Genomic DNA, 26,114 nt, shown 5'->3' on the forward strand with positions numbered 1-26,114 from the left:
GCTACTAATTTAAGTCATATGCACTTATAATTGCAATTTTAATTTTGCTAAAATAGAATAAAAATAAATTAGCAATAATTTACACATTCTATCATGAAGTAACAATCATGTATGAAACAATTTTGAATATTTGGTGCAATAAACATTGATGTTTTTTATTGTATAATGTAATGTGTTGTTGATGTTTTTGACAATTTGTTAGAAGTATTTTAAGTTTTTTTTTTTATTATGTGTAATCTTGGATTGCTAGTTATGATCATTATTCTAATAGAATGCTCGGTGATAGAAACATAACATGACCTAAAAATTGATGTGATATAATTATTTTTAGTATATAAGAGTTATACTTTTTTTGTTATAGACTTATAGTTTATATGGTATAATTGATTTTGACAATATGTTCTTAGATTAAATATTTAAATTTATATTTTTAAATGTGAAATAAATTATTTATCTTTGGTTTATTGTAAATGTTAAGTAAATAATTGCTCTTTCGATTTCTGATTTAATTTAATTGGACTTTTTTGTAAACTTTTAACAAAAAAAGTATAGATAAATTATTATAAGAAATTATAAAATTTTAAATCTTTTTAGTTTAAAAATTATTAAATTTAAATATTTAAAATTATATATTAAATTTTTAAAAAAATTTAAAATTTAATTTTACTGTCGTATTTACCGTCAATTAAATTCACCAGTAACTATTAATTTAATTATTAATAATAAATAATATATTACCGTTGAATTTACGGGAGAAAAAATTCAACAGTAACAGTCTCCATAATTTTGCAATTAAAATTTTATATTTGTCGCCAAAATTCGCCAGTAATTAGTGGTGGATGAAAAAATTTGTCAATAAATAATTATTAGTAAAGTTTATACTGTCAAATTTATTTTACTATTAAATCTAATGATAAATAAGTTAAGACAAATTCTTTTAATAAATCCATCGATAAATTTGATGATATCTGATATTTTTTTGTAATAATTATTGCTATTGCCCTTTAATGTAACCTACAAAAAAATATTAATATATAAACATATGATTTGCACAAACTATAACTTGGTGGAAATAACAAATGCCATCTTTCTCCATCTAAAAAACACGCACACACGTATATATATATATATATATATATATATATATATATATATATGAAATTTGATATAGTTACAAGACAGCTACAAACACTTTTACATTGGAGGTCTTAAATTGCAGACTGATGGTTTGGCGCTATGAAAAGTATTCACCTATATACCTGATTGAAATTTTTTTAAATATTTATGAGATATCGGTGTTTCAATAATTTTAATTGTTGATTTTAATTAATATATATTTATATTTTTTTATAATTGAAATTATTGGCTTAAACTATTGGAACATTTAAAATTCTTCTTATATGATATACCATATATTAAAAAAGGTAAAAAAATGTTAGGAAGAGCTGAGAAAAAGTTCATCTAATTATTTATCAATTTTAGAAACAGTGCGTTGACTTTGTTTATTATTTTGATTTAGAAATCCATATGAAGGGCATCATTATTTCACATGTTATTGAAGAATGATTAAGCAATGTGTGAATCTTCCTACTTCCTTCTTTTTCTTCCAATCCTCAATAATCCTCTCTATCTCTCTCTCTTTCACTTTAGTGTATTTTACACCAAAAATCATTTCAGCCTATTAGTATTAAAGAAGAGAGGTTTATTGAAATAATGATGACTTATTGTCATGACAGATGTAAAAGTCAAAAGAAAATTATTGACACCAGTATTTTTACAATTTAACATGTATTTTTTTATTTTATTAATTAAAATATAATTTAAATATATAATTAATTAATAACAATTATATTTTTCATACAAATGTCAAGAATATTTAGTATATAAATAGTATTTTTCTATAATTATTATATTATCCTATTCTCAACTTCAATAAATAAAGTGATGCTGAAATTTATAAAAAAAAAAAAACTGGTTTTCCTTAATTTCTTATGGATTTTTCTTTTGTCACTCCTCCTTCCCACATCCTATATTTAGCTGTTGGGATCATACGAAAAAAAAAAGAGAACTTTCAATATTAAAACACAATACATTTAAAATACTCGTACGTTCTTATTATTATATTATTTTTAGATTTGTGCTATTTGGACAATTTTGATTTTGAGTAGTAAAATTTAATTTGGTGTTCTGTATACCTTTTTCTTCTCCATTTTCTCTTTTAATTTTTTAGAAGTTATAAATCCTAATAGAAATTATAATTTGTTTAGAATTATCCAAAAGAAAAAAAGACAAACATTTAGTAGTTGTATAGACTAAATACCATTTTCGTTTTTTTTTTTTTTCTTATTCATATACTTTGCATGTGTTGTCAATTGAAATTTGTACCCCCTTAAAAATCCCATTCACATGGCTGAACATGATTGATGGCCAATAACAAACTCTTTTAACATTCATTTTGGACTACCTAATAATTCTGACCCATTTTCATGGTTCTTACAACTTCAAATAGTTAAAAAAATAATAAACCAACTTCGATTGGTCAAGTGGTCAATTCACTCATTGGTTCTTAAGTAAATGTCGGAATTCGAATTCCGTCTTGTGCATGCAGCAATTCATTGACCAGTGACAAACTCTTAAATAAAACTTAGATTCAAGACAGATTAGTCGGATTAAAAGATATTATGGACAACAAAAAAAAATTTTAAAATAATATTAATAAAAAATAAAAAATCTTTAACAATTATTCTCCACTCTTCAACTATATATATACATACAAAACCCCCATACCTTCATTTGTTCTCTCAAAAAAACATACAAAAACAATGAACATAATAATGGGCAGAACAAGTTGTTCTGTTTTTCTATCCCTTCTCGTTCTATCATCTTTTGTGGCAGAAATTCATGGTAGCAACAACAAGCAAGTTCAAGCACTTAACAATCTTCATAAGTCCAAGTTTAGAGCAAGATCATCATCATCATCGTCATCATCAGATGTTACACATAAGAGTGAATTTGAGGTTGAAGAGCTTCATAACTATGATGATGTCATTGATTCTCAAGAAGGACTTAAAGAGAAAGACAGGATTTTGAGGCTTCCAGGGCAACCCCAAGTGAAGTTTTCTCAGTATGGAGGCTATGTTACAGTTGACAAATCCAATGGCCGTGCCTTTTATTACTACTTTGTTGAAGCTCAAAATTCTAAGGATACATTGCCTCTTCTTCTTTGGCTCAATGGAGGTAATGTTTATGTCACTATCACTATCGTACTAATAACGTATCTTTGCAGTTAAATTAAAAATTAAAATTAAAAAATTTAACCAAAATTAAATTGAATATGTTAAAATATATTTTTTAAAAATATTTTTTTTAGAATTAGTTTTTTCATTAAAAACTATACTGAATAACTAATTTTGACTATTTATTGACAATCTAATTTTAAGTATAAATTGGATCGATTTTGGATTAATTCAGTTGAATTAGTTGTTTCACCTTAAAAAATATTCATAATTACAACTAAAACTATATATTTATGTTGTCAATAGCAGCTGGCCAAACCAAACCACAGAAAAAAGACATTTTAATGATGTTAGAAATGTTGTCAAATAATTTGTGGTTGTTATTATTTAAATTATGAAGTCTATTCTTGATGTCAAAATACTATTAATATTACAATAAGAAAAATGAAGCTTCTTGTTGATATGAAATCATTTCACACTCTGTATATGAGTATGGCCACAAAAAATGCACATGGAAATGTCCCCATTGGATTCTTCTTTGCTCTTATATTAAGCTAGACATCACTTTAGAGGCAAAGGAAATTATGTCATAGAAAAATCCTAAATTAGAAGAAGCTGCCATATATACTACTATAGACTATAGAGACCTTTCCCTTCATTAATTATTATTTCCTAACCAATTATTTATTTTGTTTTTATATAATTAACATTTTTTTCCTGTAGTCAATTTATCTTGCAAGTATATATACATCATGTTAGATAAATGATAATAATCACATCAATCATCATAGTGTCAAAATAATGCAAGTTGCATGATGTTCTATGTTTTCAAAAATCAATTAGATTTGTTCAACTAACATATTATTATACTCCATCATTAGTGCTACTTTTCTTCTCTTTCATCATCTTGAGATATTATTTACTCATATAATTGCTAATATGCTGGAATGAACTGTTTATTTAATAATATAAAGTTTTTAAATAAATGTGTGTGCTGTAGAATTGATTGACTGTTATAGTTATTTTATGAAGTTCATAATTTTAATATATTTTGGTCCATGTTGCTAGTTACAAACAATTAATAATTAAACATGTAATCTTGTGGTATAACAGGTTGTACAAATCCCAAAATTCAAGCACCTAGAGGATTTCTTTGTTTGCATATGAAAATAAAGAATATGCATATAATTGTAACATGCACATGAATATAAAAATGTAAAAGCTAAGAATAAAACAAATTAACTAACTAAATTAAACTTTGTTGTTGTCTATGATTTCATTTCTTCCAGGTCCAGGGTGTTCATCTCTTGCCTATGGAGCAATGCAAGAACTTGGACCCTTCAGAGTAAATAGTGATGGCAAAACACTCTACAAAAATAGATATTCATGGAACTATGGTAATTAATTAATTAATTAAAAAATAAATCAAATCAAAGTCTCTGCTTATAAAATGTATTTAGATATAAATTAAGTGTAGATACATTTTTCTTTTTATGTAACAATCTTGTCAATGTAACCATTATTATTATATAAAAAAATAATTTAATTTTATGCACTATCGTGTAAATTAGTTTTATACGTGCATCCAATTATGTAATGTCACGTTAATAAAATAACTACTTTTTATTGATCACAGGAATAGTTATCTAAAAAAACAGATATGATTGAACGACTGCTTTATATTATTAGTGCATTAAAATTAAATTCTAGAGTAGAATATCAAAATAACCATTTGAAAAATTAATTTCTCACTTATATAATTTAATTATTGGATTTTGATTTTTGAAGCTGCAAATGTTTTGTTCCTGGAATCACCTACTGGGGTAGGATTTTCTTACTCAAACACAACATCAGATTACAAGACAAATGGGGATAAGAAAACAGCAGCAGATAATTATTTGTTCTTGGTGAATTGGTTGGAAAGATTTCCTGAATACAAGAATAGAGAATTCTATATTTCTGGAGAGAGTTATGCTGGACATTATGTTCCTCAACTTGCACACACTATCCTTTACCATAATAAAAGGGCAAAAAGGACAATCATCAACCTCAAAGGAATATTGGTATGTGCTTAGCTTGCTCTTCTATTACTACTACTCTTTGCTTTTCCAATAATTGAAAAGAGCTTGGAAAAAATTATCATTAACTCACATGTTAGTTTTAGGTCTAGAAAAGTAAAGAAAATAATGATATGGTCCTGTGCCCTACACTATTTAGAGTCTATATAAGTGCATTAGGCATTTTTCATAATTCTATGTTACTTTCATTATGACAATGACTGAAATTTTTTTTTTGAGACGCCCTCACAATTATCTCAAAAGATAATGAGATCTTTAATAAAAAAAATTTTTTTGGTCTCTAATATTTATTTTTATGAGATTGATTAGTCTTTTTATTAATATTTTTTATCTGTATTAACGGAATAAGCTTACATGACATATTAAACTGTTAATTTATCCATTAAAAATCAATTAAGATTAATAAATTCTTTTTTAATTGGGAGTCTCATTGTCTTTTAAGAATAATTATCAAAGTCGTTTAGTTTTTTTTATTACCTTTTTCAAATACATTAGCTAAATTTACTGTATAAAACTAAGAAATATTAGTTATTTTTAAATTATTTTTACTTATAAAAATTAAATTGATGATATATTAGTAACGTGTCACATAAATATATTTTGAAGAGAGATTATTGTCAATGGACTAACTAGTCTCACGAAGTTAAATATCAAAGGCTAAAAAGAATATTGTTTTGTTTGGACTCGTAGTCCTTCAAAATAATTATTAGAAATCGAATTGAATATTCGTTTTTTTATTATACTTATTTTACATGAAGAATTGTGTTAATTTCTCTATTACTTATTATTAAATTAAACCTAATAAAGTTCAAATTTCATATAAATAAGTTGATAATACATCTTCTATAGAATAAGTATAATTTATTTATAATCGATTCTTATGTTTATACATTAATTTTTTTAAGTAATTCAAAAATACAGGTGTTCTAATAATGTTACCCGTTAATTTCAATCATAAATTATATATAATTAAAATTAATTGTTAAAATTACTAAAATACCAATATTCCTAAAATACCTGGAATTCTTGGACTGCACTAAAACGAGTATCACAAGTTGTGTTAATATTGACTCATCATGCCATCATGGAATGTTTCTTCTATGATGATATCATTCTGTTTTTGGGTAATGGTGATATCCAAATGGATGAGATTCTCCAATATAAAAAAGACCTATTTTATTGGACTTATGACCAGTTATGATAAGTGGTCCTTTAACCCCTTTGGGAACTTTCCATTGTATGGGTGGTAAGAAGTTGCATAAGGACCAAACCATTTTTGGTGCCTTTTACAGACACTTGTGCCAATAATGGCACCTTTATATGTATTTTAATTATTTGGATGCAATATACAATAGTATGAAACTTTAATAGATAAGATTTAAAGTCATTTGAAAAAATGCAATTCAATTATTAGTTATACAAAGAAGCATTATTAATGGATTAATATAGAACTTAAATGAGACTAAGCTAACAATGCTGGATGTTTGTAACTTTTTTGTATTATGCAGATTGGGAATGCAGTGATTAATGATGACACTGACAACAAAGGAATGTATGATTTTCTTGCTACCCATGCAATCATCTCAGACCAAACAGCATCTGATATTGAAAAATTTTGTGATTTCTCATCCTCAAAGACTACAAGTGAGTGTGATGATGCCTCTTATGAAGCTGACAAGAATATTTACTACATTGATTTATACAACATTTATGCTCCTGACTGCAAGAATAACAATCTCACTGCTTATCCCAAGAAACCTTCTGTAAGCTTCAAATTTCATTCCTTACTTTTCTGATCCTTAATTATCTTTTTTTTTTTAAAATAACCTTGAGTAATAATTATTAAGTGTACACATTTTGCATTGTACGTTAAACTGACTCATATCTTTAACCAACAATGATAAAATATAAGTCAGTAGAGTATATGCAAAATGAGTCATTCAAATATTTTTCTTTTCTCAATTAATTAAAAAAAATACGGAATATGGTTAAGGTGAATTAAGAAAATTCATGATATATTTGAAATTGAAGATGAACTGATGGCTTGTTTGGTTTTGCAGATTGTGACTGATCCATGTAGTGAGAGTTATGTACATGCATATATGAATAGGGAAGATGTTCAAGAAGCACTCCATGCAAATGTCACTAAGCTCGTATATGATTGGGAACTATGCAGTAATGTCATTGGAAGATGGGGTGATAGCTCCACAACAGTCCTTCCCCTTTTACATGAATTCCTCAATAATAACCTTAGAGTTTGGATTTTCAGGTAAAATCATTTCTTCATTACCCTTTTCTGTAGTATAATATTCCTTCCACTTCATATAGTCTCCTAATCTCTGTACATGTATAAATGAGGTTATTATTGTATGATACAGTGGTGACATAGATGGAAGGGTGCCAGTGACTTCAACCAAGTATTCCATTAAGAAGATGAACCTTCCCATTAAAACTAAATGGCATGCTTGGTTTGCCTATGGAGAGGTAATTTTCCGAAAAATTAGAGAATCAACTTTTTTAAGTAGTCAACATTAGTCAACTGTTTTTCACTGTAAAATTATTTTTTCTAACCTTTATTATTTAAAGGATTTAGACTTTAAAATTTAGAATTCAAAAGAATTGATTAATGTTGGCTGAAAAAAGTTAACTCCCTCAGTGAACTCTTTCTGAACTGTTATTGATTAAGAACTCATTTTGAACCTTTTCATGTGACACAGGTTGGTGGCTACACTGAAGTTTACAAAGGAGGCCTAACATTGGCTACAGTGAGAGGAGCAGGGCATCAAGTACCAAGTTACCAACCAGCAAGAGCTCTCTCTTTGATTATGCATTTCTTAAATGGCACCCCTCTGCCTGATACTAAAAGATATCAGTAGTTTTTCTTGTAATCATGCTTTCAATAAAAACTAATAATTGTAGTTGGGGCCTAGTTTTTATTTATTCCCCCAAAGAAAGCAAAATTCCATCAAAATTGGATTTCTTTGGTTCCATTATTTCTTGTAACAAAACAAGTCTTCACTTTGAAATGAAATAGAAATATTTTTTACTCTAAGCTTGCTTTTATACACTTATGCCTCCTGTAAGAAATAAATGCCAAGACTAATTGATGAAATGAACAAGGTTGTCTTCAAAGATTTATTTATGCAGCAGAATTTAATTACCACAACTCTGGTTAGTTTGAGGAGATGACAAATTCTGAGTGGAAAGTTCTTTCCTTACAGCATTGTAAATTAGTTTTGTACATTTGACTATTTGGGAATATAGTTACCATAGGTAAAAAAGAATCATACAACTTACATAGATTAGTTTTATCTATGTACAACTGAGTGAAATTCTTATATTTCAACACAGTCCTCATCACCACCACCATCATCATCATCTTTGTCCCAATCCAATGAGAACGCGGTGGCGGATTTCATCAACTCTGTTAGTCCAGTGAGATCCTCTAGGTATGTAGGATGATTAATTGCTTGTAGTATAAACTCCATCCCTTTGTTTCGATATTCCGATAAAACCTGAATGGTTTACATTTTTATAGAACAAAGGGATTAAGAAAATATGCAACCAGAGCAAGGAATTGAAGCATACGCCACCAAAACTTACCGTATCGCAACAGGCTGTGCAGCTAGAAGACGAGTAACCTACAAGGGTCATTTGAGAAAATTGAGCAAGCGAACCGCGAATCTGATGAGGTAAAATACCAAGAGGTTGCTCACTAGTTCCAATGACATTGCTGCTAATATCACCTTCTGCAAATATCCTGAAAAAATAGTGAAGATGTGATGAGATTCATGTAGAATATTTTTTCTTTCAATTGTAAGCCTCAAATTTCATGCACAAAAATCAATCTTCGTTGAATTACCCTTCAGGATGATGCAAAATCGATACTAAAAGTTCAACTGCAAGGGCTGAAGCAATTGGAGCCAGTCCCGGTCGGGTCACAGTACATTGCTGGTCCAAGGTGCGGTTGGAGGTTGACTGCGGAAAGCATCTATGAATCAGTTATAAATGTTATAATAGTTCAACACAACCACACTTAATGCTACAAGGAAATTACATCGGTCGGTGCTACAACATCATTGCAAAAATAACAGCCCAGTCTATGCTTTCCCTTTGCATCTTTTATTTTGTGCACATCAGAAGATGAAGAAATAGCAGTTTCAGCATTGAAGCCATGGGCATGACTAAAAGGACCAGCTCCATGCCGCATAACCAAGAAACTATCAAACCCTAGTGCCGCAGTAATGGTAATCTGCAAAAAGATAGATAATATATAAATATGCAAGCATGTTAGTCAAAAATACCAAATCAAACTATGGATGGGATAAGACATGCTTCTGTTAAAAATGCGAATCACGTGCAGGCAGTGACTTAATGTTATAGCGATACATATACCATTAATGAGAATAAATTGGCCAACCTTGTTAGTATTGGCACAGAGAAGAGTTGGCAGCCATCGACTTTCCCTGGTATCTGTCAATAAGAAAACTGAATCATGAGCATCGATCAAATCGGACAAGCGCCTACAATCATCGAGCACACTCTCCTGTTCTTGGCTATTTACTGGATGTCCAGGCATCGGTATAGCCATAACAACACCTTCTGCTTCCTGAAAACGAAGAAAAAGAATGCAGTTAGGAAGGGAAAAAGGAGGGGTTATCAGGTTTAGCATCTAGCAAAGTCCTAGAGATCAACAACTTACCACTGCAGGAAATATCCGTTTGAGGCTTTCAACGGCTGCTGTTGCTTTGAAACTACCACCGTTAAGACAGTCATCTAAAGTATATAGAGACTGCCTCAACGGGTTAGACATGGCCACCTTGCCATTGTCTACTAGAGTAATTTTTCTGACTCCCCATGCCTGAAAAAGGCAAAAGCATCATAAACTCTCTCCATGAGAAGAATTTAAACAATTATAACTATATAACTTCCTCAATACACACCATAAGCATGCGTGCAACCTGGCATCCTAGAGTTCCTGCTCCAAGGAGAAGACACTTGACAGAAGATAAGGCACTCAAGTTTAGAGAAGGCAGCGCACGCCACCTCATAAGCTTTAAATTCAAATCTGCAGCAGATACGGCCAACCTGTAAAAACAGTAAAACAAAACAACAGAAGCGCTCATGAGGGAAGAAGCACTAGCTGATAAAATAAATGGGAGAAAACAGCAAAGGAAAGAAACCTTGTTGGATCCATGGACTGTGCAAGGCTAATACACCTAGGTACTTTTCTCCCCTTATTGAGTTCCCATCCAACTGCATTCGGCATGGTGTCCTTCCACCCTAAAAAATTAGCCCTTCAAGTAAGAACCTCAAGTTAAAACAGAAATAGATATGACATCGTAATTGTTAAACAATCAATGCATATTTACCTTCTGAAACAGTTATCAATGCTTCACCAACAAGGGATAATCCCATATCGGCAAAACCACGATTCTCTCTGTAGCATAAAAATTGAACAGACTTGAGATTCCACTTTGCAGAGATAAGTGCTAAGAAGTTGCGTAGAGGCCAGCCAGGATTATTTGGAAGATGACATGGGTCATAAAATCCAAAGAGGATCTGTCAATAAAATCTAGTAAATTTCATACAAGGACATCTGTATTTTCACAAAGGCTGCATTTAAGTATCATAACCAGAGTCAGGGTAAGCGACCTTGTGAGCATCGCTCTGACACGCATCCCAGTCTTTCAAGAGCCTAATAGTAGCACGCGATTGAGGATCTATAGTGACTAAAAAGAACGGAACATCTGCAACATTCTCTGTTATTAGGAAGCAGTGGAAACAAACTGTGACACTATACCCCAGTGCTTGACGAAATTAATGATATTTATACCTGCCGTTGATTTTGAGTTCCGCCACTCATTACAGGCAGTTGAGAGGGATTCTGCCTGGCATTTCACAATCAAACAACTAAACCAACGTTAGAGCGAACTTAAACAACGGTATAATATCAAATAATGATGAAAAACTCGGAGCACCTCGGCTGCGCTCAACCACTGAGAAGCTGGCCTTAGGTTAACCAAGGCTGCAGGAGGATCAAGCATCAGAGCTGGGAAAGCAAACCAATAGTGAAAGCTCCATTTTTTGAGGTCTGCAAAAGAAATAAGAAGGAATCTTGAAAGCATTGAACAGTCCTCCACAGCTTTTCCAGTTACTATGTCATTCCATATCTAAATTAACATCAAAAGTTAAAGGTTAAAAAAAAAACACATGTGAGATTGATAATTTTAGTCCAAAAGTCTAAACTACTTTTCCACTTTGAACTATCTCATCTTTGAGATATCTATAAGAACTGAATTGAAGAGTTTACCTTTGCTGCCTCTTCCTTCAAGAGTTTCATCTTATCAAGTGCATGAAAACCTTCCATAGTATTAGTATTGTAAAGAATCCCAGGTACAGAACACTTGTTCCTGTTACCAGAGCTTGGTTCTGGTACCAATGAAGAATCACTTGATTCAGAAGGCAAAGACTCAGCTAGCAGAGTTAAATGATTTGACACTTGAGAATGTGAGCAAGGTGCATAGAAACCTATAAATTGAAGTAATAGCAGCATCTTAAATGGATGAATGAACCCACTAAAAAGATCATAAAAAAAATTAGTTTACATTTCAGCTCCAATAGGATTATGCTTATGCATGTATCAGAATAAATTACAAGAAAAAAAAAAAGACTATAATTTTGATGTTGCCCTTTTGTTAAAGGGAGGAAATTTGTAAGGAAAAGCATGGTAGTTGGTAGAGAATCAAGAAAAGGGGAAGAACCAATGATGGGTAATGGAGAATCATCAATGCCGAGCTTGTTGAGCTTCAAGGAAGAGAATCTGTGCCAGAAGCCTTCATCGACGGAACTCTGCATCGGAGCGAACTGAAGCAAAGCTCCTTCCTTTTTCGACATGGCTTTCTTCAATTGTGTTTTGACTTTTGCTTCTTTCAAAACGGAATGCGAAGGTGAAGAAGATCTGGGTTGTTGTTGGGTTCCCAATCTTCTTGGGGTTCTTCAGTCAACAACCTTTGTGTTCATCAATGGAACTTGTTCTTCACTTTTTTTTTTCCGGTTTGGGTTCTTCACCTACCAAACGGGCCGAATTAGATCTGTTTTATATGGGCTTTTTTGTTTCTATGGACCTATTCAATAACAAACAAATAAAAAAATACATATATAACCAATTTAAATCAGTCTAATTTCTAGACTATTAATCTAACTAAACAACCATTAATGGTTGGAATTTCGTTTTGTTGTATAGTAAGTAGTAACCATTGTAACCAAGTTGGGTTGGTCTAGTGGTTAGCTCACTAGTTCGCTATTGGCCAACGGCAAACCCTTAAATGGAGCTCAGTACCGCGGCGGATTAGTCCTTGGCCTGCCGGGCTGGAGGATACCGTGGGAAACCAAAAAAAAAAATAGTAACCATTGTTCAACAAAAAATCTTTAAATAAAGTTTCAATAAGTGACGGATTATTTTTTAGCCTACCAAATTAGGAGATATCATAAAAAAATTTATTTAATAATCATAGGATTTTAGGTGTCTTAATCTACACTGACAAAAAAAAATATTAATTTACTAAAAAACTTATGTGATAAAATAAGCTGAAATAGGTATTGCCACCAACATTTTTTCATTAAAATATTGTGAATTTATGACATAAATCATGTGCTTACATCAGAAAACTTGAAACAATAAACTAATTAAACTTACACATTGACAGCACCAAGATGCTACTTATTTCATTGCTTTCATCTCATAAGGGGGATGACAAAGCCACATCACTCAGAACACTTTGTACTCATCACCTAATGTGTGAATACCATTATATTAAACAACAATTCTAACTAATTCGCCAATTTATTCAATTCACACAAATTTATTATAGAGTAATAGCATAAATAAGTCCTAAAAGATTTTGCGTTTAATTTATAAAAAAAAAATAGGTAATAAGTCTCTAAGAAAATTTTGTAATAAACTTATAAGTCTTTGAGAAAAAAATAATAAATCTTTAAAAATTATAACACTGAACAAAGTTTTATTTCGGAAAAAAAAACTTTAAGTTCAATGCTATAATTTTTCAAAATCGAACTTGACACTTTTTTTTTTCTCAAGACATATAAGTAGTCGCAAATTTTTCTTAAAAACTTACTTACCTTATATTTTTTACCATAAAAATCTAGAAGTGGATTCCAAAATTTTTTAGGACATATTTATCTTATTTAATATTTATTAAATCGTGCTGCTCGGCTGCTCCTGCCTTGTGGTAGTTGCAGTATGATTACATCATCAGGAGGAGGCCTACGTTTCTTGGTAGCTTGTTCAAAAGAATAAGCAATTTCAATAAGAGTTGGTTCTGAATACTTTAATCCTCCAAAGGAAACACCCAATGGCATGTTCTCATTGTTGTATCCACCCGGCACTGTTATTGCTGGGTAACCACCAACCGCTAAAAATGGAACCAATTTTTGTCCCACATATATCAATGCATCAAGCTTCTTCTCCTTCATTATCTTCTCAAACCCATCTTTCGAAAGTCTTTCTAGATTTGATATTGCTTCTTGAACTTCTTTGCTTATTCCATCGAACTTGTTTGCATCTAGAAACATGTCTTGTGGATATTCAATGATTTTCTCCTGTACCAAGATCATTAAGATAGTAATAAATTATCTATACTTGCACGGTAGAAAATGTTAGTTAATCTTGATGATTTAGTTTGTGTGACGTTATCTGTTTAGAGAAAAAGAAATCAACATTTTGATAAAAAAAAATGTTTTAATATCTATTGATAAATATATTTAATGTTTTCATCTTTTAGATATTTTTTCTGGCTTACAAGAAAATATTTTATAAGACAAAATAAGATATTTTAGTTGTTATTACTTCAAGTATATGTAAATTAGTTTAAAGAAATGCTACATACACGTTTAAAAATAATCACTAAATAATCATTACGTATTATGTATAAATATTAAATACATATATTTTATTTTAATATATATTTTATATCAATAATTAATTTAATGACTGGTTTTTTTATTTAAATGTAACATAATCGTTAATTTTATATCCAACTGTAAAATATCTTTTACTTTTAAAATTTATTAAAAAGTCCACTTTTGGAAAAGTTCTCTAAACATACAAGTCATTATATATATCTGTAACAAAATAATAAATAAATAAATAAATAATTATATAAAAAATGATGCATATACTTACAAGGACGTAGTGTTTATAGTTGAAGATGATGAGATCTGTGAGGGATCGCATAGGTGAAGACACGAGGTTTGCCAGATAAGAATTCAAGTCTCTCTTAAGCTCAGCTAACAATGCTATCATTTCATTCTCATAAATTTCTTCAGTATTCTCAATTACTATGTCATCCACAAGTGTCGCACCTTGATCCCTGATTATATATTATATATTCAACAACAAATTAATAATCTACTTAGATTATTCTAAAATAATTCCGTTGTCATCTAATTAATTTTCTTTTATATGAAAATATAGTACTCTTTTATATTAATTAGCTATACGTACAAATGATAATAATTTCTTAGTAAACATTTATATGTTGTCCTTAAATTAAAATTATCTAACTATTCTCAAATATTAATTTCACATGAAAATAATTGCATACAAATTTTTACCTAAATTTTTAGTTAAAATTAAAAATGTATAAATGTGGCATAACGTAAAGTGGTGATGCAGCAGAACCTCATTATTTGGAAGAGTTGTTGATATGTAGCATTCTCGACAGAATTTTCAGGAAAATTATTAAAAGAATCAGGGTATCTCAAGATTCCAAGTCTTTTTCCTTCTAGACCACGAGGATTCAGATATTGAGCATAGCCACCCTCTGGAATGTGTTTAGAGGCATTCACAGTCCCTTCATCTTTCTCATCTTTTCCTACAATTACGTCAAGAACATAAACTGCATCTTCTACCGTTCTAGCCATAGGCCTGTTCATCCAACAAAAAATTACTTAGAAGAATTTATATTTTTTGTTGAAGTCATATGCATTATTTCTCCCTCTTGTCCTAAGTCAACAAGTATATCTAATCTAATTCCGTAAAATTAAATATTTTATTAATAAAAATAGATATATGTGTAAAATCTAATAAGTATATTATAGTAAAAATTCACTTATAATTCTCTTCATATGAATCTTCACTGTGTATTATGACTGGAGACAGATGTTGCTATTATTGTAGAGGACATTTTCCTCCAATAATAAAGTTTAGGAAACAATTTAAAAATTATATATAAATGTTTGCATTGTTATATTAGTGTTTGAAAGAGTAAAGTATCATTTTTGTCCTCAACGTTTGGGGTAAGTCCTAAAGTTATTCCTAACGTTTCAATTGTCCTATTTAAATCCTTAACGTTTTAAAATGACTCAATGTCATCCTGCTGTTAGGGATCCGTTAACAATATTGGTGGCAGGACAAAATTGAGACAATTTTGAAACGTTAAGGACTTAAATAGAACGAAAACGTTAGGGACAAAAACGATACATAGAAATAAATTTAAAATTTATCCTTTAATAATATCAATTTTTTACTGTACATAGTATTCAATTATTTTTTAATCACATCTAAGCAAATTACCGTTAATCACATTACTTTCATTTTAAATAAATTAATTTTTTTATAATTTTACTCTTAAAGTAATATATTTACACTTTTATTCTAAATAATATAATTTTACTTTCATTACTAATAACATTATTTATATTTTTTATATTTTTATACTTTCATTCTAAATAAATTAATTTTTTTATTATTTTACACTTAAATAATGTAATTTTTTTATAAATAAATAAATTTTATACTTTCATTTTAAATAATGTAATTTTACTTTTATTACTTAATCACATTACTTATAATTTTTTTTTATAATTTTACACTTTCATTCTAATCACATTATATTATTTATTTATAAAAAATTACATTATTTTAAATGTAAAATTATAAAAAAATAAATTTATTTAGAATGAAAGTAATATGAGCAAGTGTAATTTACTTAGATATAATTAAAAATAATTGAATACTATGTACAGTAAAAAATTGATATTATTAAAAGATAAAATTAAAATTTATTTTTATGTATCGTTTTTGTCTCTAACGTTTTCGTCCTATTTAAGTTCCTAACGTTTTAAAATCGTCTCAATTTTGTCCCACCGTCAATTCTGTTAACAGATTCCTAACGGCAGGATAACATTGAGTCAATTTTGAAATGTTAAGGACTTAAATAGGACGATTGAAATATTAGGGATAACTTTGGGACTTACCCAAACGTTGAAGACAAAAACGATACTTTACTCATTTTTAAAATAAAATATAAATTAAATTTTTTATCTTAAATTAAAAAAATATTTTATTATACTTAACATACAATATTAATTATTTTGTTAAATTTAATTTATTATCAAAACTAAAAATTAATTAATTAACCCAATACAAAAATCAATAAATAGTGATAATGAAATTTATGTAAGAAAGACCAACTAATTAATTATAAAACTGAAGTCAAAATATAAATTAAATTAAAAATATAAAGAATTAATTTTTAGTTAATTAATATTGATTAATTTTTAATTAGTTAATATTAGCCAACTTTAAAAATTAAGATAAATAAAGTAATAAAAAAAAGTTGATTCGAGATATTACTCATTAAATTATTAATGATGTTGATTGCAAAAGAAGGCGATATGATATAGTGATGCGTGCATGTGCTTTTTGATTGGCATGCATATTATTATAAAATAATTTTTTTTCTTATGACGTAATAAATTTAAAATTGTATGATGTAATATCTACCCAACGGAATCTTGTCTTAGAGAAATAGGGATCACGCCGGATCTGCTAGTGAGGTTAACGGTGGGTTTGATTCCAACGATTGAGTTATGCAGGACAAATTATTGAGCCATCGGTTTCAGTCCCTAACGACACCGTTGCAAAGTTTGCTGCCATTGATATTGCTGATCCACTGCTCGATCCACACACTTCATTGCTCAAGTTATATTTAGTTATGCTGCCAGTTAAGTTAGTTAGTATGTATTGGTTAACTTACTACTGGAGTTAGATGTTAGTTATTGCTTGAGAGTTAGAACATAGTTGTAGACGAAAAATGTCAAAAGACTATTAAAATTTATTTATTTTTAATTATTAATTAATTATTAATATTTAAAAATACGAGATAAAATATGTTATTAGATTATTAAAATAAAAAAATAAAATTAAAAAATTGAATTAACGATTAATTAATAACTAAAATAATATAAATTCTGATGATCCTTAATATTTTTTTAATTGTAAACTTGTAGTTTAGTTTGCTCAGTTTAATTAGTTGTAATATAAACTAATCAATGTACGTGTTTTGTAACGTTTGTTTTATCATTTAATGCGGAATTTCATTTCTGATTATTTAGAAGCTCTCTCCATTATCTGGTCTCTTCCCACTTGCCACCTTCCAAACCTGCACTTAGAAAGTTTTTCCACTATATATTTTTTCCTTTTCTAAATAGGAAAACAAATCAAAATAATTAACCAATTTAGAATCTTTATTAATTAAATTAATTATTTTTCTTTATTTGAAGAATAAAAATAAAAACTCAAACCAAACACGAAAGTTTAATTACCTTGCCTTGGCCACCATAGGAAGACCAACCACCAGGCATATTGTAAGACCTAAAACCAGACCACTGCTTCAAGGTGGCTTTGCCAAGAATGATGGCCCCAGCCTCCCTCAACTTCTTCACCACAAAAGCGTCCTCCGCCACCACCGACCCAACAAGCGCATACGAACCGGCCGTCGTACTCATCATCTTCTTTTTGAAATCAATGTTGTCCTTTACCAACACCGGTATTCCACTCAACTTTGTCCCTCTTTTCCCCGCCAAGCGCTCTTGGTCGGCTTTCTCAGCCTCAAATTCTGCGTCCGGATTTAGATCCGAGACGCCACTAAGGATAGGGTTTCTTTTAAAGATCTCATCTTTATACAACTTAACTAGATGCTTTGATGTGATTTCGTTTCGCGCAAAAGCGCTTTGAATTTCGTCGATGGTTGCTTCTTTTAGTTGAAACATTGCATGAACATGGCTTGTTGCAATGATCATGATGAGTAGTGTTTGAAGAAGCAGCAATGAGAAGAAGAAGAAAGCCTTTGCCATATTAGCTTTAGCTACTTCTATTTAGTGAGCAGTGTGTAGTTTGCACCATGCATGGGGTTGCTTTAAATAGAGTTCGATTTGCTTTCACTCCCTTTAATTTCAAATCATTATTTTTAATGTCAACAAATTTTTACTCTAAATTGCTTAAAATAGTTTTTTTTTTTCCAAAGTTAAAAAAATGAGACTCGAATCTACCATTTTTAAGTGAATACGAAGAGATTATGCTATTTGAGTTATTATTTATTGGTTACTTAAAATAATTATCAATAGAAGATTAAGAAAATGTATAATCATAACTCCAAATAAAGAAAAAAGGACATGATTTGTGGAGTGTAATAAACAAAAAATAAGGTATATATAAGAAGTTAAAGCCTAAATAAAGGTGATAAAACCTTTATTTCTTTTTACTGGTGTATTATCAAAGTTGTCTTAAAACGGATATTTTTTTTTAAAAGGTTGTAACATGGTAAATTATTATATTAAAATTGAATTTTAATAAACACAAATAATGATAATTATATTTGCTAAACTAATTTTAACGTTTAAAATTATGAGAATGAAAAATATAAATAGAGAAGATTTTTTGATGAATTTAACATCAATAATTTAATTAAGGATAAACTTAAATATTTATATTCATGTATTAAATTATTATATTAAAATTTTTAATTTTAATAAATATAAACTAATTAAAAAATTACATCTTTAAGTGTTTTTAAAAACATCTCTACTTTTAAAACCTATAAGATATAACACATGATCTTTCTAAAAAGCAAAAGAAAAATCTTTAAAAGACTTTACCAAACTAGGTCTGAAGTTATTTAGTAGAAGTTGTTACTCTCTAATTACTAAATTAGTTATAAAATGTCAACTATTAAAATAATATTCACATCAACATAATTAAACGTTTCATTAATAGCATAGTTTAGCTTCAACTATGTGAACCTCGTATTTTGTCCTAATATATCTAAGCATATAAAAGATATTTTGCATCAATTGATATTAAACTTAGATTACATTGAAAATAGGCAAAAGTGAAAAGAGAATAAAAATTATATATTACATTATTACAAAATAAAAAACATGTCATTCCATAATTACATTTTATGGTGCAAAAGTACTGTATATACAAGGTTTCAATTAAGGAAGAGTGAGTTAACCTAAAGAGCACCAAAAAACTCACAAGATTTGTCTTCTGGAAGGTAGCAAATCTATAAGTTCGTCCGTCTCGTCAAAAGTCGGCCAATAAATAAGACGGATTGGCTCATCCCACTAAAATAAAAAATTAAAGATGGTCTACAAATTTTATCCTACTCTATTTTTTGGCAAATTGGCGTTGGTCCGTCCTAAGTTTTTTAATTTGATTTTTTTTAATATTATTATTATCAAGTGAATAAAATATTTAATAAAAAAATACTTGATAAAACTCCAATATGAAATAAAATTATTTAAGAGTACAAAAACACACTTGATTTATATATTTTGAGTAAAGTATTATTTTGGAACGTTTAGGTCAAATCTTAATTTGGACTCTAATATTTTAGATATTCTATTTCAGTCCTAAAAATTTTTAAACGTCCTATTTCAATTTCAAATAAAGTTTAAGCGGGTTCAATATTGTCTAACCATTAAATTTGACACAAATAATTCGCATATTAAAGAGCCAATAACATTAAATTCTAGTATGTAAGTAAAATCGATTCACCAACAATAACTAATTTACAAATTTTTCTTTTGATTTTGAAAAGTTGATGATTGATTCTTAGGATTTGGAATTTTGTACAAAAAGAAAATTAAAGAGTAGAAGAAGTGTTATATTGCAAGAAGGTTTTGGTTATGGTTTTCTAAAACAATGGAAGAAGATATAACTTAACTAGTAACGTTATTAACGTCTACGTCACTCATTCTATTAACTATTAGTTTCAAATTTAACGGTAGAACCACATTAAATCTATTCAAAACTTTTTGAAATAGAAATAGAACATTTGAAATATTAGGGGCCAAATTAGAATTTGGCCAAAACGTTGAAGACTAAAATAATACTTTATCCTTATATTTTTATATATAGAAAAATGAGACATACACTGCTAGCTAGTCCAATTTACTCCTCCAAAACCTACGAGTTAAACAGAATGATCACTAGAAGAAAAAATGTCTCTTGCTACACTTTTTTCTAGCCACGCTTTAAAAGCATAGCCAAAAAGGGTCAATGGTCACGCTTTTATGAAGGTGGGAATTGATTAGAGATTTGGCCACGTTTTTTCTTTCCACGCTTCAAAAGCATGGCAAAAGGGGTCAATAGCCACTCTTTTATGAACGTGGCAGTTGATTAGAGATTTGGCCATGTTTTTTTTACCACGCTTCAAAAGCGTGGCCATAGAGAGCAACTGGCACACTTTTGAAGAGTGGCGACATGGTTTTGTTATAGTGACACTTTTAAAGCATGTCTGTTCTCTCTAACTCTTTCGACACGCTACAAAAGTGTGGCCACAAGGTTCCAAAACAAAAGGTTTCGTTCCAGACCACCCCTCTTTCTTCGAAATTGATGAGTGTTACATTGCATACTCTTTTTTCTTTGAAAAACCCTAACAAAGAGCTCATCGTCAGCGCTCGTCCTTTCTCCTCTGTTGCAATGCCTCCTTTGGAGCTCCTACCGTCGTTGCTCCCACCCTAAAACCCTAACCCTCCTTCGGCAGTGACTCTCTCTGGCGGTGACTCCCACGCGGCGCTCACTATCCCTCACAAACCCTTCGGCCATGCTCGCTCCGCCGCAGCTCCCTTCGTTTGTGCTCAAACACTGTAAACTCTAAAACTCCTTTGGTGGAGATTCTCTCTAGCATAGCCTCCCTCCTTAGCACTCACTCTCTCTTGCAAATTCTCCAGTGACACTCCCTCTGCCTTCGCTTCCTTCCGTCGCTGCAAACTCCTAACCTTCTGTCTTTCCTCTCTCGCAAACCCTCCCATGTTGCTGCAAACCCTAACCATTGTTGTTCTAGCTATGCATTAGAGAAGGTTTGTTGTTCTAGCTAATTTTTTAAATTCATTTTGTGAGTTGTCACAAAATTAAAATAATCTATTATGGATATTTGTCATTTTGTTATGGATATTTATCATTATGCTTATCTTCAAAATCTCTGAATTTGTTTGGTGTTCTCATTATTTTGCTTGTCACAGTTACTAGCTTTGGGGATATGATGTTTATAGCTTCTGCCCTTTCTGAGATATCAAAGTGCAGGAGAACAGGTGTTGGTGACTTAAGCACATTATACAGAAATTTGAGCACATTATACTTTAGTTCTTTTTTTTTACCATGTTACATGAGATGAGTTATTCAAATAATTTGTTATTGATTGTTGTTGTAATTTAAAATCCTATTCTATTGAATTTTAATAATCTATTTATTATTTAAATACTGTTCTATTAGTACCCTGGTTTATCTTTTTTATTCTTTTTGAATCTTGGACATACAACATTTCAAATTGCTTGCTTTCCTTAGAAATTGCTTACTTTCTTTTGATTAGTTGTTGTACTAAATTTGGACCTTAATAACATAATTCAGAATTATCATTATATGAAAAAAAATTCGAACCTTTTTCACCCTTATTCCTCATAGGGGTAACATGGATTGGATAATATTCGCAGATCCGCGGTATTTACCCACATCCGATTCACACACTAATAGGAACGGATTGTGAATATCGCATTTGTTTTCATAGATCCGATCTGCAGATCTGCATATCCACACAATAAATAAATAAATAAATAAATAAATAATATATATTGCTAAGTTCATCAATTCAAAAACCCTAATCCTAAAAGTTTTCTTTTCACTTTCGGCGTTGTGCCCCTCTCTCTCACACACTCCACTCCCTCTTCTCTACCCTCTCATCTTTAGCTACCATTATCAGTGTTCATTTCTTCTCTGACCTCTACCGCTTGCTGCCTCCTTTGTCACCGTCTCGCCACACTGAATAACATAATCCTTTGTCGCCTCCTAGTTCTTCGCTGCTGGGAAGCCCATCACCTCATTCTTCATCGTGTTGCTTCGCCGTGCCACTACAAAGCTCCTATCTTTGTCTATCCTTGTTGCAGACTATCTCTAGCTTTCATCACATTGTTCTTTTCTATTCTACTCGTACTAGGATCTTCAATCATCCACTTCCATTGTCGTCAGTGCTCCCTCCTTTCTCATTCTCAATCGGTCATTCCTTATGCAGGAGGACTTGATGTTTCACTGTGTTCCTTTTATATGCTGATTTGTTGTTGAGTGTTGCCTCGAAATTTTTGTTTTTAATTTTTGGAATATGTGGTGGCTATAATTGATTTATTTCGGGATAAACATTATGTTGATGATTAGTGTTGATTTAGGGTTCTAATTTTGTTTTTTTATTTATTTTTATATTCTATTTTTTGTAATGTGGATCTGATTTTGGGTTTAACTGCTTTTTGAATTTTTTGTTTTAATTTTCAAAGTTTTAATTTTTTATTATTTTTAAATTTTTTGAATATTTTGTGTTACTTGTTTTTTAATTGCACACATCCGATATCCGTTTCGATCATATCCGCAAAGTCACAAATCGGATCCGAGCTATCAAAAACTGCGAATATTAAATCCGATCCGACCTGATGAATTTAGTGTGGTTCGGATCGAGATTTCGACCAAATCCAATCTGATCCGTGTGCAGCACTAGTTTCCTCAACCTTAGTTTCTTCCGTCTTTTCCTAAAGTTCGCTCTCTCGTTTTATCCTTGATGTGATATATCTTGAATATTCTGCGAATTCCAATACTCTTCTTTGTCTTTTAATTACTAGTTTCCTCTTACCATCACTACAAGAAAAACGCTAAATATCATCAGATTTTTCATCGGATTTACCGTAGCACGTTAGCGGCAGCATTACCATTGAATTTATCAATGAAAAAGAAATCAAATTCGTTAGGTCAAACCATTATCGGTGGATTTGTGTTTTCAACGGTAAATTCGTCAGTAATTATTGGAGGAAAAAATAAAAAGAATAGGGGCAAAAATTTGGGATAGAGTTACCTTTAGATTTATCCGCCGTAAACCCAATTACTAAAACGCTGCATTTTAGTGCACTGGAAAACGTTATCGTCAGATTTATCTGACAGTAAATTTGATCTAAATTCAAAACGCGTGCACCCTCACTTTCGAGAACACCCTTTTCTCTTCCCAACTCTCCTCTCTTTTCTCTCTCCCCTGCAACTACCTCCGGCTACCTTCCGCCAACACCGCGCACCTCCATTCTCCTCCAAAGATTGGCTACAGTTGCCTGGATCGTGTTTTGTGTCACCTCAAATGGAGTTGCTCCTTATATCTCCACTATCGTTGGAAGAGCTACTGTCACTGCTCTCTCTGTCATCGAAACTACGTCTCTCCTCTGTCGTCTAAGTAGGTTGCCCTCATCCATATCTTTCTATTTCATCCTGTTTTTATTTTTTTAATAAAAAAATCCTAACCCTTTTTGAACCACCATTCAGTTCGGTTACTGCGTCACCACTGCTACCACCGCACCATCGCCTCCACCACTGCGTTGTCATCATTGCTGCCATGTCGAGAAGGTATGCATGCTCTATTTTTTACATTGAACTTTGAGTATGTATTCTAAAATTGCTTATCAGTATAGTTGTTGTATGAATTCTAAAAGTTTTAGTTCATTAGTATAAATTATATTGACGATGAGTATACTTTTAAAGGATCGAGTATAATGACATCTAGATTAAGATTACGTTATGGTGATTAGTAAATTGGAGTATGGAATTACTAGCTTACAATTGCTATGTTTGGTAGTTGAGTATGTTGTGCTATGTTTTTTTATGCGGTGGAAGAGAAACAATGTGTGTAATTTGTAGTATTGGTGATTCTTTAATGTTTTTTTTATTACTATGTATAATATATTATTTTTCTAATTAATACTACCTTAACTTATTTCTTATTTATTATTCTTAAATGAAAATATAAAATTCTATTCAGTGACAAAGTGTAAGATTGCTGATGAAAATTTTATTTCTTTTTCTAATTTGGTACTTAAAAAAAAGTGACATATGTTGAATATTTTTTTGTTCATTTTCTTTGTTGCTAGCTGGATCAATAGTTAAATAGAACCAAGGGACATATAGAATATAATATATGGGTAACAATTTCATAAGTAACTTTTCATCAAAGATTAAGATCATGCACTTAAAATAAAGGGTCAAATATAATAAATAAATAAATAAATGTTATTTTAAAAATTATTTTTGAATACATGTCGCTTATTTAATTTATGAATATACTAAAATAAATAAGCAAGATTCCATATACACTAAATAATTGTCAGCACCTCAATATTCGGTGTTATATTATTTGAGATAAAGAGTTCATCACAAATCTAATTTGTTTTAAGAGGAAAAGTGAAGGCATTATATTGTATTTGGCAGAAGGACTAATAACTTCTCTATTGATAGGTTTACATAGAATAATAATGCGTGTACAAAAAAATATATAAATATGATTAAGTTGATGTATGATCAGTTCTGATTGAGTTACGAAAAAATTCAAATTGAAATTAGATAGTGTGGGTTTTATAAATGAGCAGTAACTGACTCATGAAGACAAGATTAAGCTAGTATGTATAACTTGTTTTATTTTATTAAATTTGTTTTTGTTTTTGATATATAATGCAACAATTCTGCTGCTTCAATCATCAATTCTGATACGATGTGGTACGAGATCATATTTGAATCGTATAAGAATCGTATCTACGGATTGGGGTCGTTTTTCGTCAGTAATTTCTGTATCTTCACACTGTCACCAGTTTTATTGATCCCATAAGATATCATCAATTTGTGGGAGCTAGTTCAGAATCTCATCCAGAACCTTTACGACTAAGCTCAACAACTGTAATAATTTAAGGATAAGTATAGCGAAATCTTTGCATGCGTGGCAGAAACATGTTCTCTCAAGCTGGAACTGGAGTAGATTCAACGGATATGGCGACAGATGATAGTATACCAGAAACAGATGCACGTTGGTAATAGCGATGACGTTACTGGATGACACCAACATTACTGCATAAATTACCACCTCAGCAGGACTAAGGGGATGATCGCGACGACTGTCAGGATCTGTAGTGGTTAGAGTCTTGTTCTACTTTATTTTATTGTATCTTATTTAATTTATTTGATTTTTTTATTCTGTACGTATATTTTAGTGGCGATTTTTATGAAATTTGCGATAGTTTAAAACTATCGCTAAATTTTATTGTACAACATATCTTGTCCTTAATTTATGAAAAAATGAGTCTCTTTTAAAATATATTGAAACTCAAAGTTGCTTAATAAATAAAATCCATTAACAAAGTTTTTAATTTTTAGAAGAACCACGTTGATTTTAAGTTCATCGTCATTGCATTTGAGGATAAATGTATCCATAAAATCAAAATTTATTTTTTTTACATATTAATTTTAATTTATCTACTTATTAGTTTGGTTATTTATTTTATTTATTATTGTTGTTCCTAGGTAATCCACTTTTTTAATTGGTAAAAGTACTTTTAATTAATTTGGAGAGAAAAATATTTTAAGTTATAATTTGCTAAGGTAACAATTTTATAACAAATAAAAGTGTTAGAGATATGATAT

At 30.1% G+C, this 26,114-nt stretch overlaps 4 protein-coding genes across 4 annotated transcripts; 1 reads left to right on the plus strand and 3 right to left on the minus strand.

The window, feature by feature from the left end:
* Positions 1 to 2,697: 2,697 nt before the first annotated feature.
* On the plus strand, positions 2,698 to 8,366 carry LOC112789404 (serine carboxypeptidase-like 40). The gene is made up of 7 exons (XM_025831272.3): positions 2,698 to 3,237; positions 4,526 to 4,633; positions 5,025 to 5,299; positions 6,823 to 7,077; positions 7,375 to 7,583; positions 7,693 to 7,798; positions 8,032 to 8,366. Exons 1-7 carry the CDS (start codon positions 2,823 to 2,825, stop codon positions 8,188 to 8,190), a joined length of 1,527 nt encoding a protein of 508 aa, XP_025687057.1. The 5' UTR covers positions 2,698 to 2,822; the 3' UTR covers positions 8,191 to 8,366.
* Positions 8,367 to 8,417: 51 nt separating this feature from the next.
* LOC112789403 (ubiquitin-like modifier-activating enzyme atg7) lies at positions 8,418 to 12,414 on the minus strand. Its single transcript, XM_025831271.3, has 14 exons — positions 12,079 to 12,414; positions 11,628 to 11,845; positions 11,296 to 11,487; positions 11,151 to 11,205; positions 10,970 to 11,064; positions 10,687 to 10,876; positions 10,498 to 10,597; positions 10,258 to 10,402; positions 10,017 to 10,175; positions 9,735 to 9,923; positions 9,372 to 9,566; positions 9,177 to 9,292; positions 8,918 to 9,074; positions 8,418 to 8,829 (listed from the first exon to the last, which is right to left on the minus strand). Exons 1-14 carry the CDS (start codon positions 12,209 to 12,211, stop codon positions 8,650 to 8,652), a joined length of 2,124 nt encoding a protein of 707 aa, XP_025687056.1. The 5' UTR covers positions 12,212 to 12,414; the 3' UTR covers positions 8,418 to 8,649.
* Positions 12,415 to 12,922: 508 nt separating this feature from the next.
* On the minus strand, positions 12,923 to 15,022 carry LOC112789405 (probable amidase At4g34880). The gene is made up of 3 exons (XM_072231006.1): positions 15,018 to 15,022; positions 14,520 to 14,706; positions 12,923 to 13,936 (listed from the first exon to the last, which is right to left on the minus strand). The coding sequence occupies exons 1-3, from the start codon at positions 15,020 to 15,022 to the stop codon at positions 13,523 to 13,525; spliced, it is 606 nt and encodes a 201-aa protein (XP_072087107.1). The 3' UTR covers positions 12,923 to 13,522.
* Positions 15,023 to 17,917: 2,895 nt separating this feature from the next.
* Positions 17,918 to 18,475, minus strand: LOC140172936 (probable amidase At4g34880). The gene has a single exon (XM_072231008.1). It carries the CDS (start codon positions 18,473 to 18,475, stop codon positions 17,918 to 17,920), a length of 558 nt encoding a protein of 185 aa, XP_072087109.1.
* Positions 18,476 to 26,114: the final 7,639 nt, after the last annotated feature.

The sequence above is a fragment of the Arachis hypogaea genome, chromosome 3 (assembly GCF_003086295.3).
Source record: "Arachis hypogaea cultivar Tifrunner chromosome 3, arahy.Tifrunner.gnm2.J5K5, whole genome shotgun sequence".
NCBI lineage: Eukaryota > Viridiplantae > Streptophyta > Magnoliopsida > Fabales > Fabaceae > Arachis > Arachis hypogaea.

Excerpts from the sequence above, each read along its gene's own strand:
- LOC112789404 (XM_025831272.3), top strand. The coding sequence starts at position 2,823 with ATGAACATAATAATGGGCAGAACAAGTTGTTCTGTTTTTCTATCCCTT. Across the intron at positions 4,634-5,024 it reads TAGATATTCATGGAACTATG|CTGCAAATGTTTTGTTCCTG; the intron begins GTAATTAATTAA and ends TGATTTTTGAAG. Across the intron at positions 7,799-8,031 it reads CTTGGTTTGCCTATGGAGAG|GTTGGTGGCTACACTGAAGT; the intron begins GTAATTTTCCGA and ends CATGTGACACAG.
- LOC112789403 (XM_025831271.3), bottom strand. The coding sequence starts at position 12,211 with ATGTCGAAAAAGGAAGGAGCTTTGCTTCAGTTCGCTCCGATGCAGAGT. Across the intron at positions 10,176-10,257 it reads AGGTTGCACGCATGCTTATG|GCATGGGGAGTCAGAAAAAT; the intron begins GTGTGTATTGAG and ends TGCCTTTTTCAG. Across the intron at positions 8,830-8,917 it reads GCACAGCCTGTTGCGATACG|GTTTTATCGGAATATCGAAA; the intron begins GTAAGTTTTGGT and ends TAAACCATTCAG.
- LOC112789405 (XM_072231006.1), bottom strand. Across the intron at positions 13,937-14,519 it reads ACTATAAACACTACGTCCTT|GAGAAAATCATTGAATATCC; the intron begins GTAAGTATATGC and ends ATCTTGGTACAG.
- LOC140172936 (XM_072231008.1), bottom strand. The coding sequence starts at position 18,475 with ATGGCAAAGGCTTTCTTCTTCTTCTCATTGCTGCTTCTTCAAACACTA.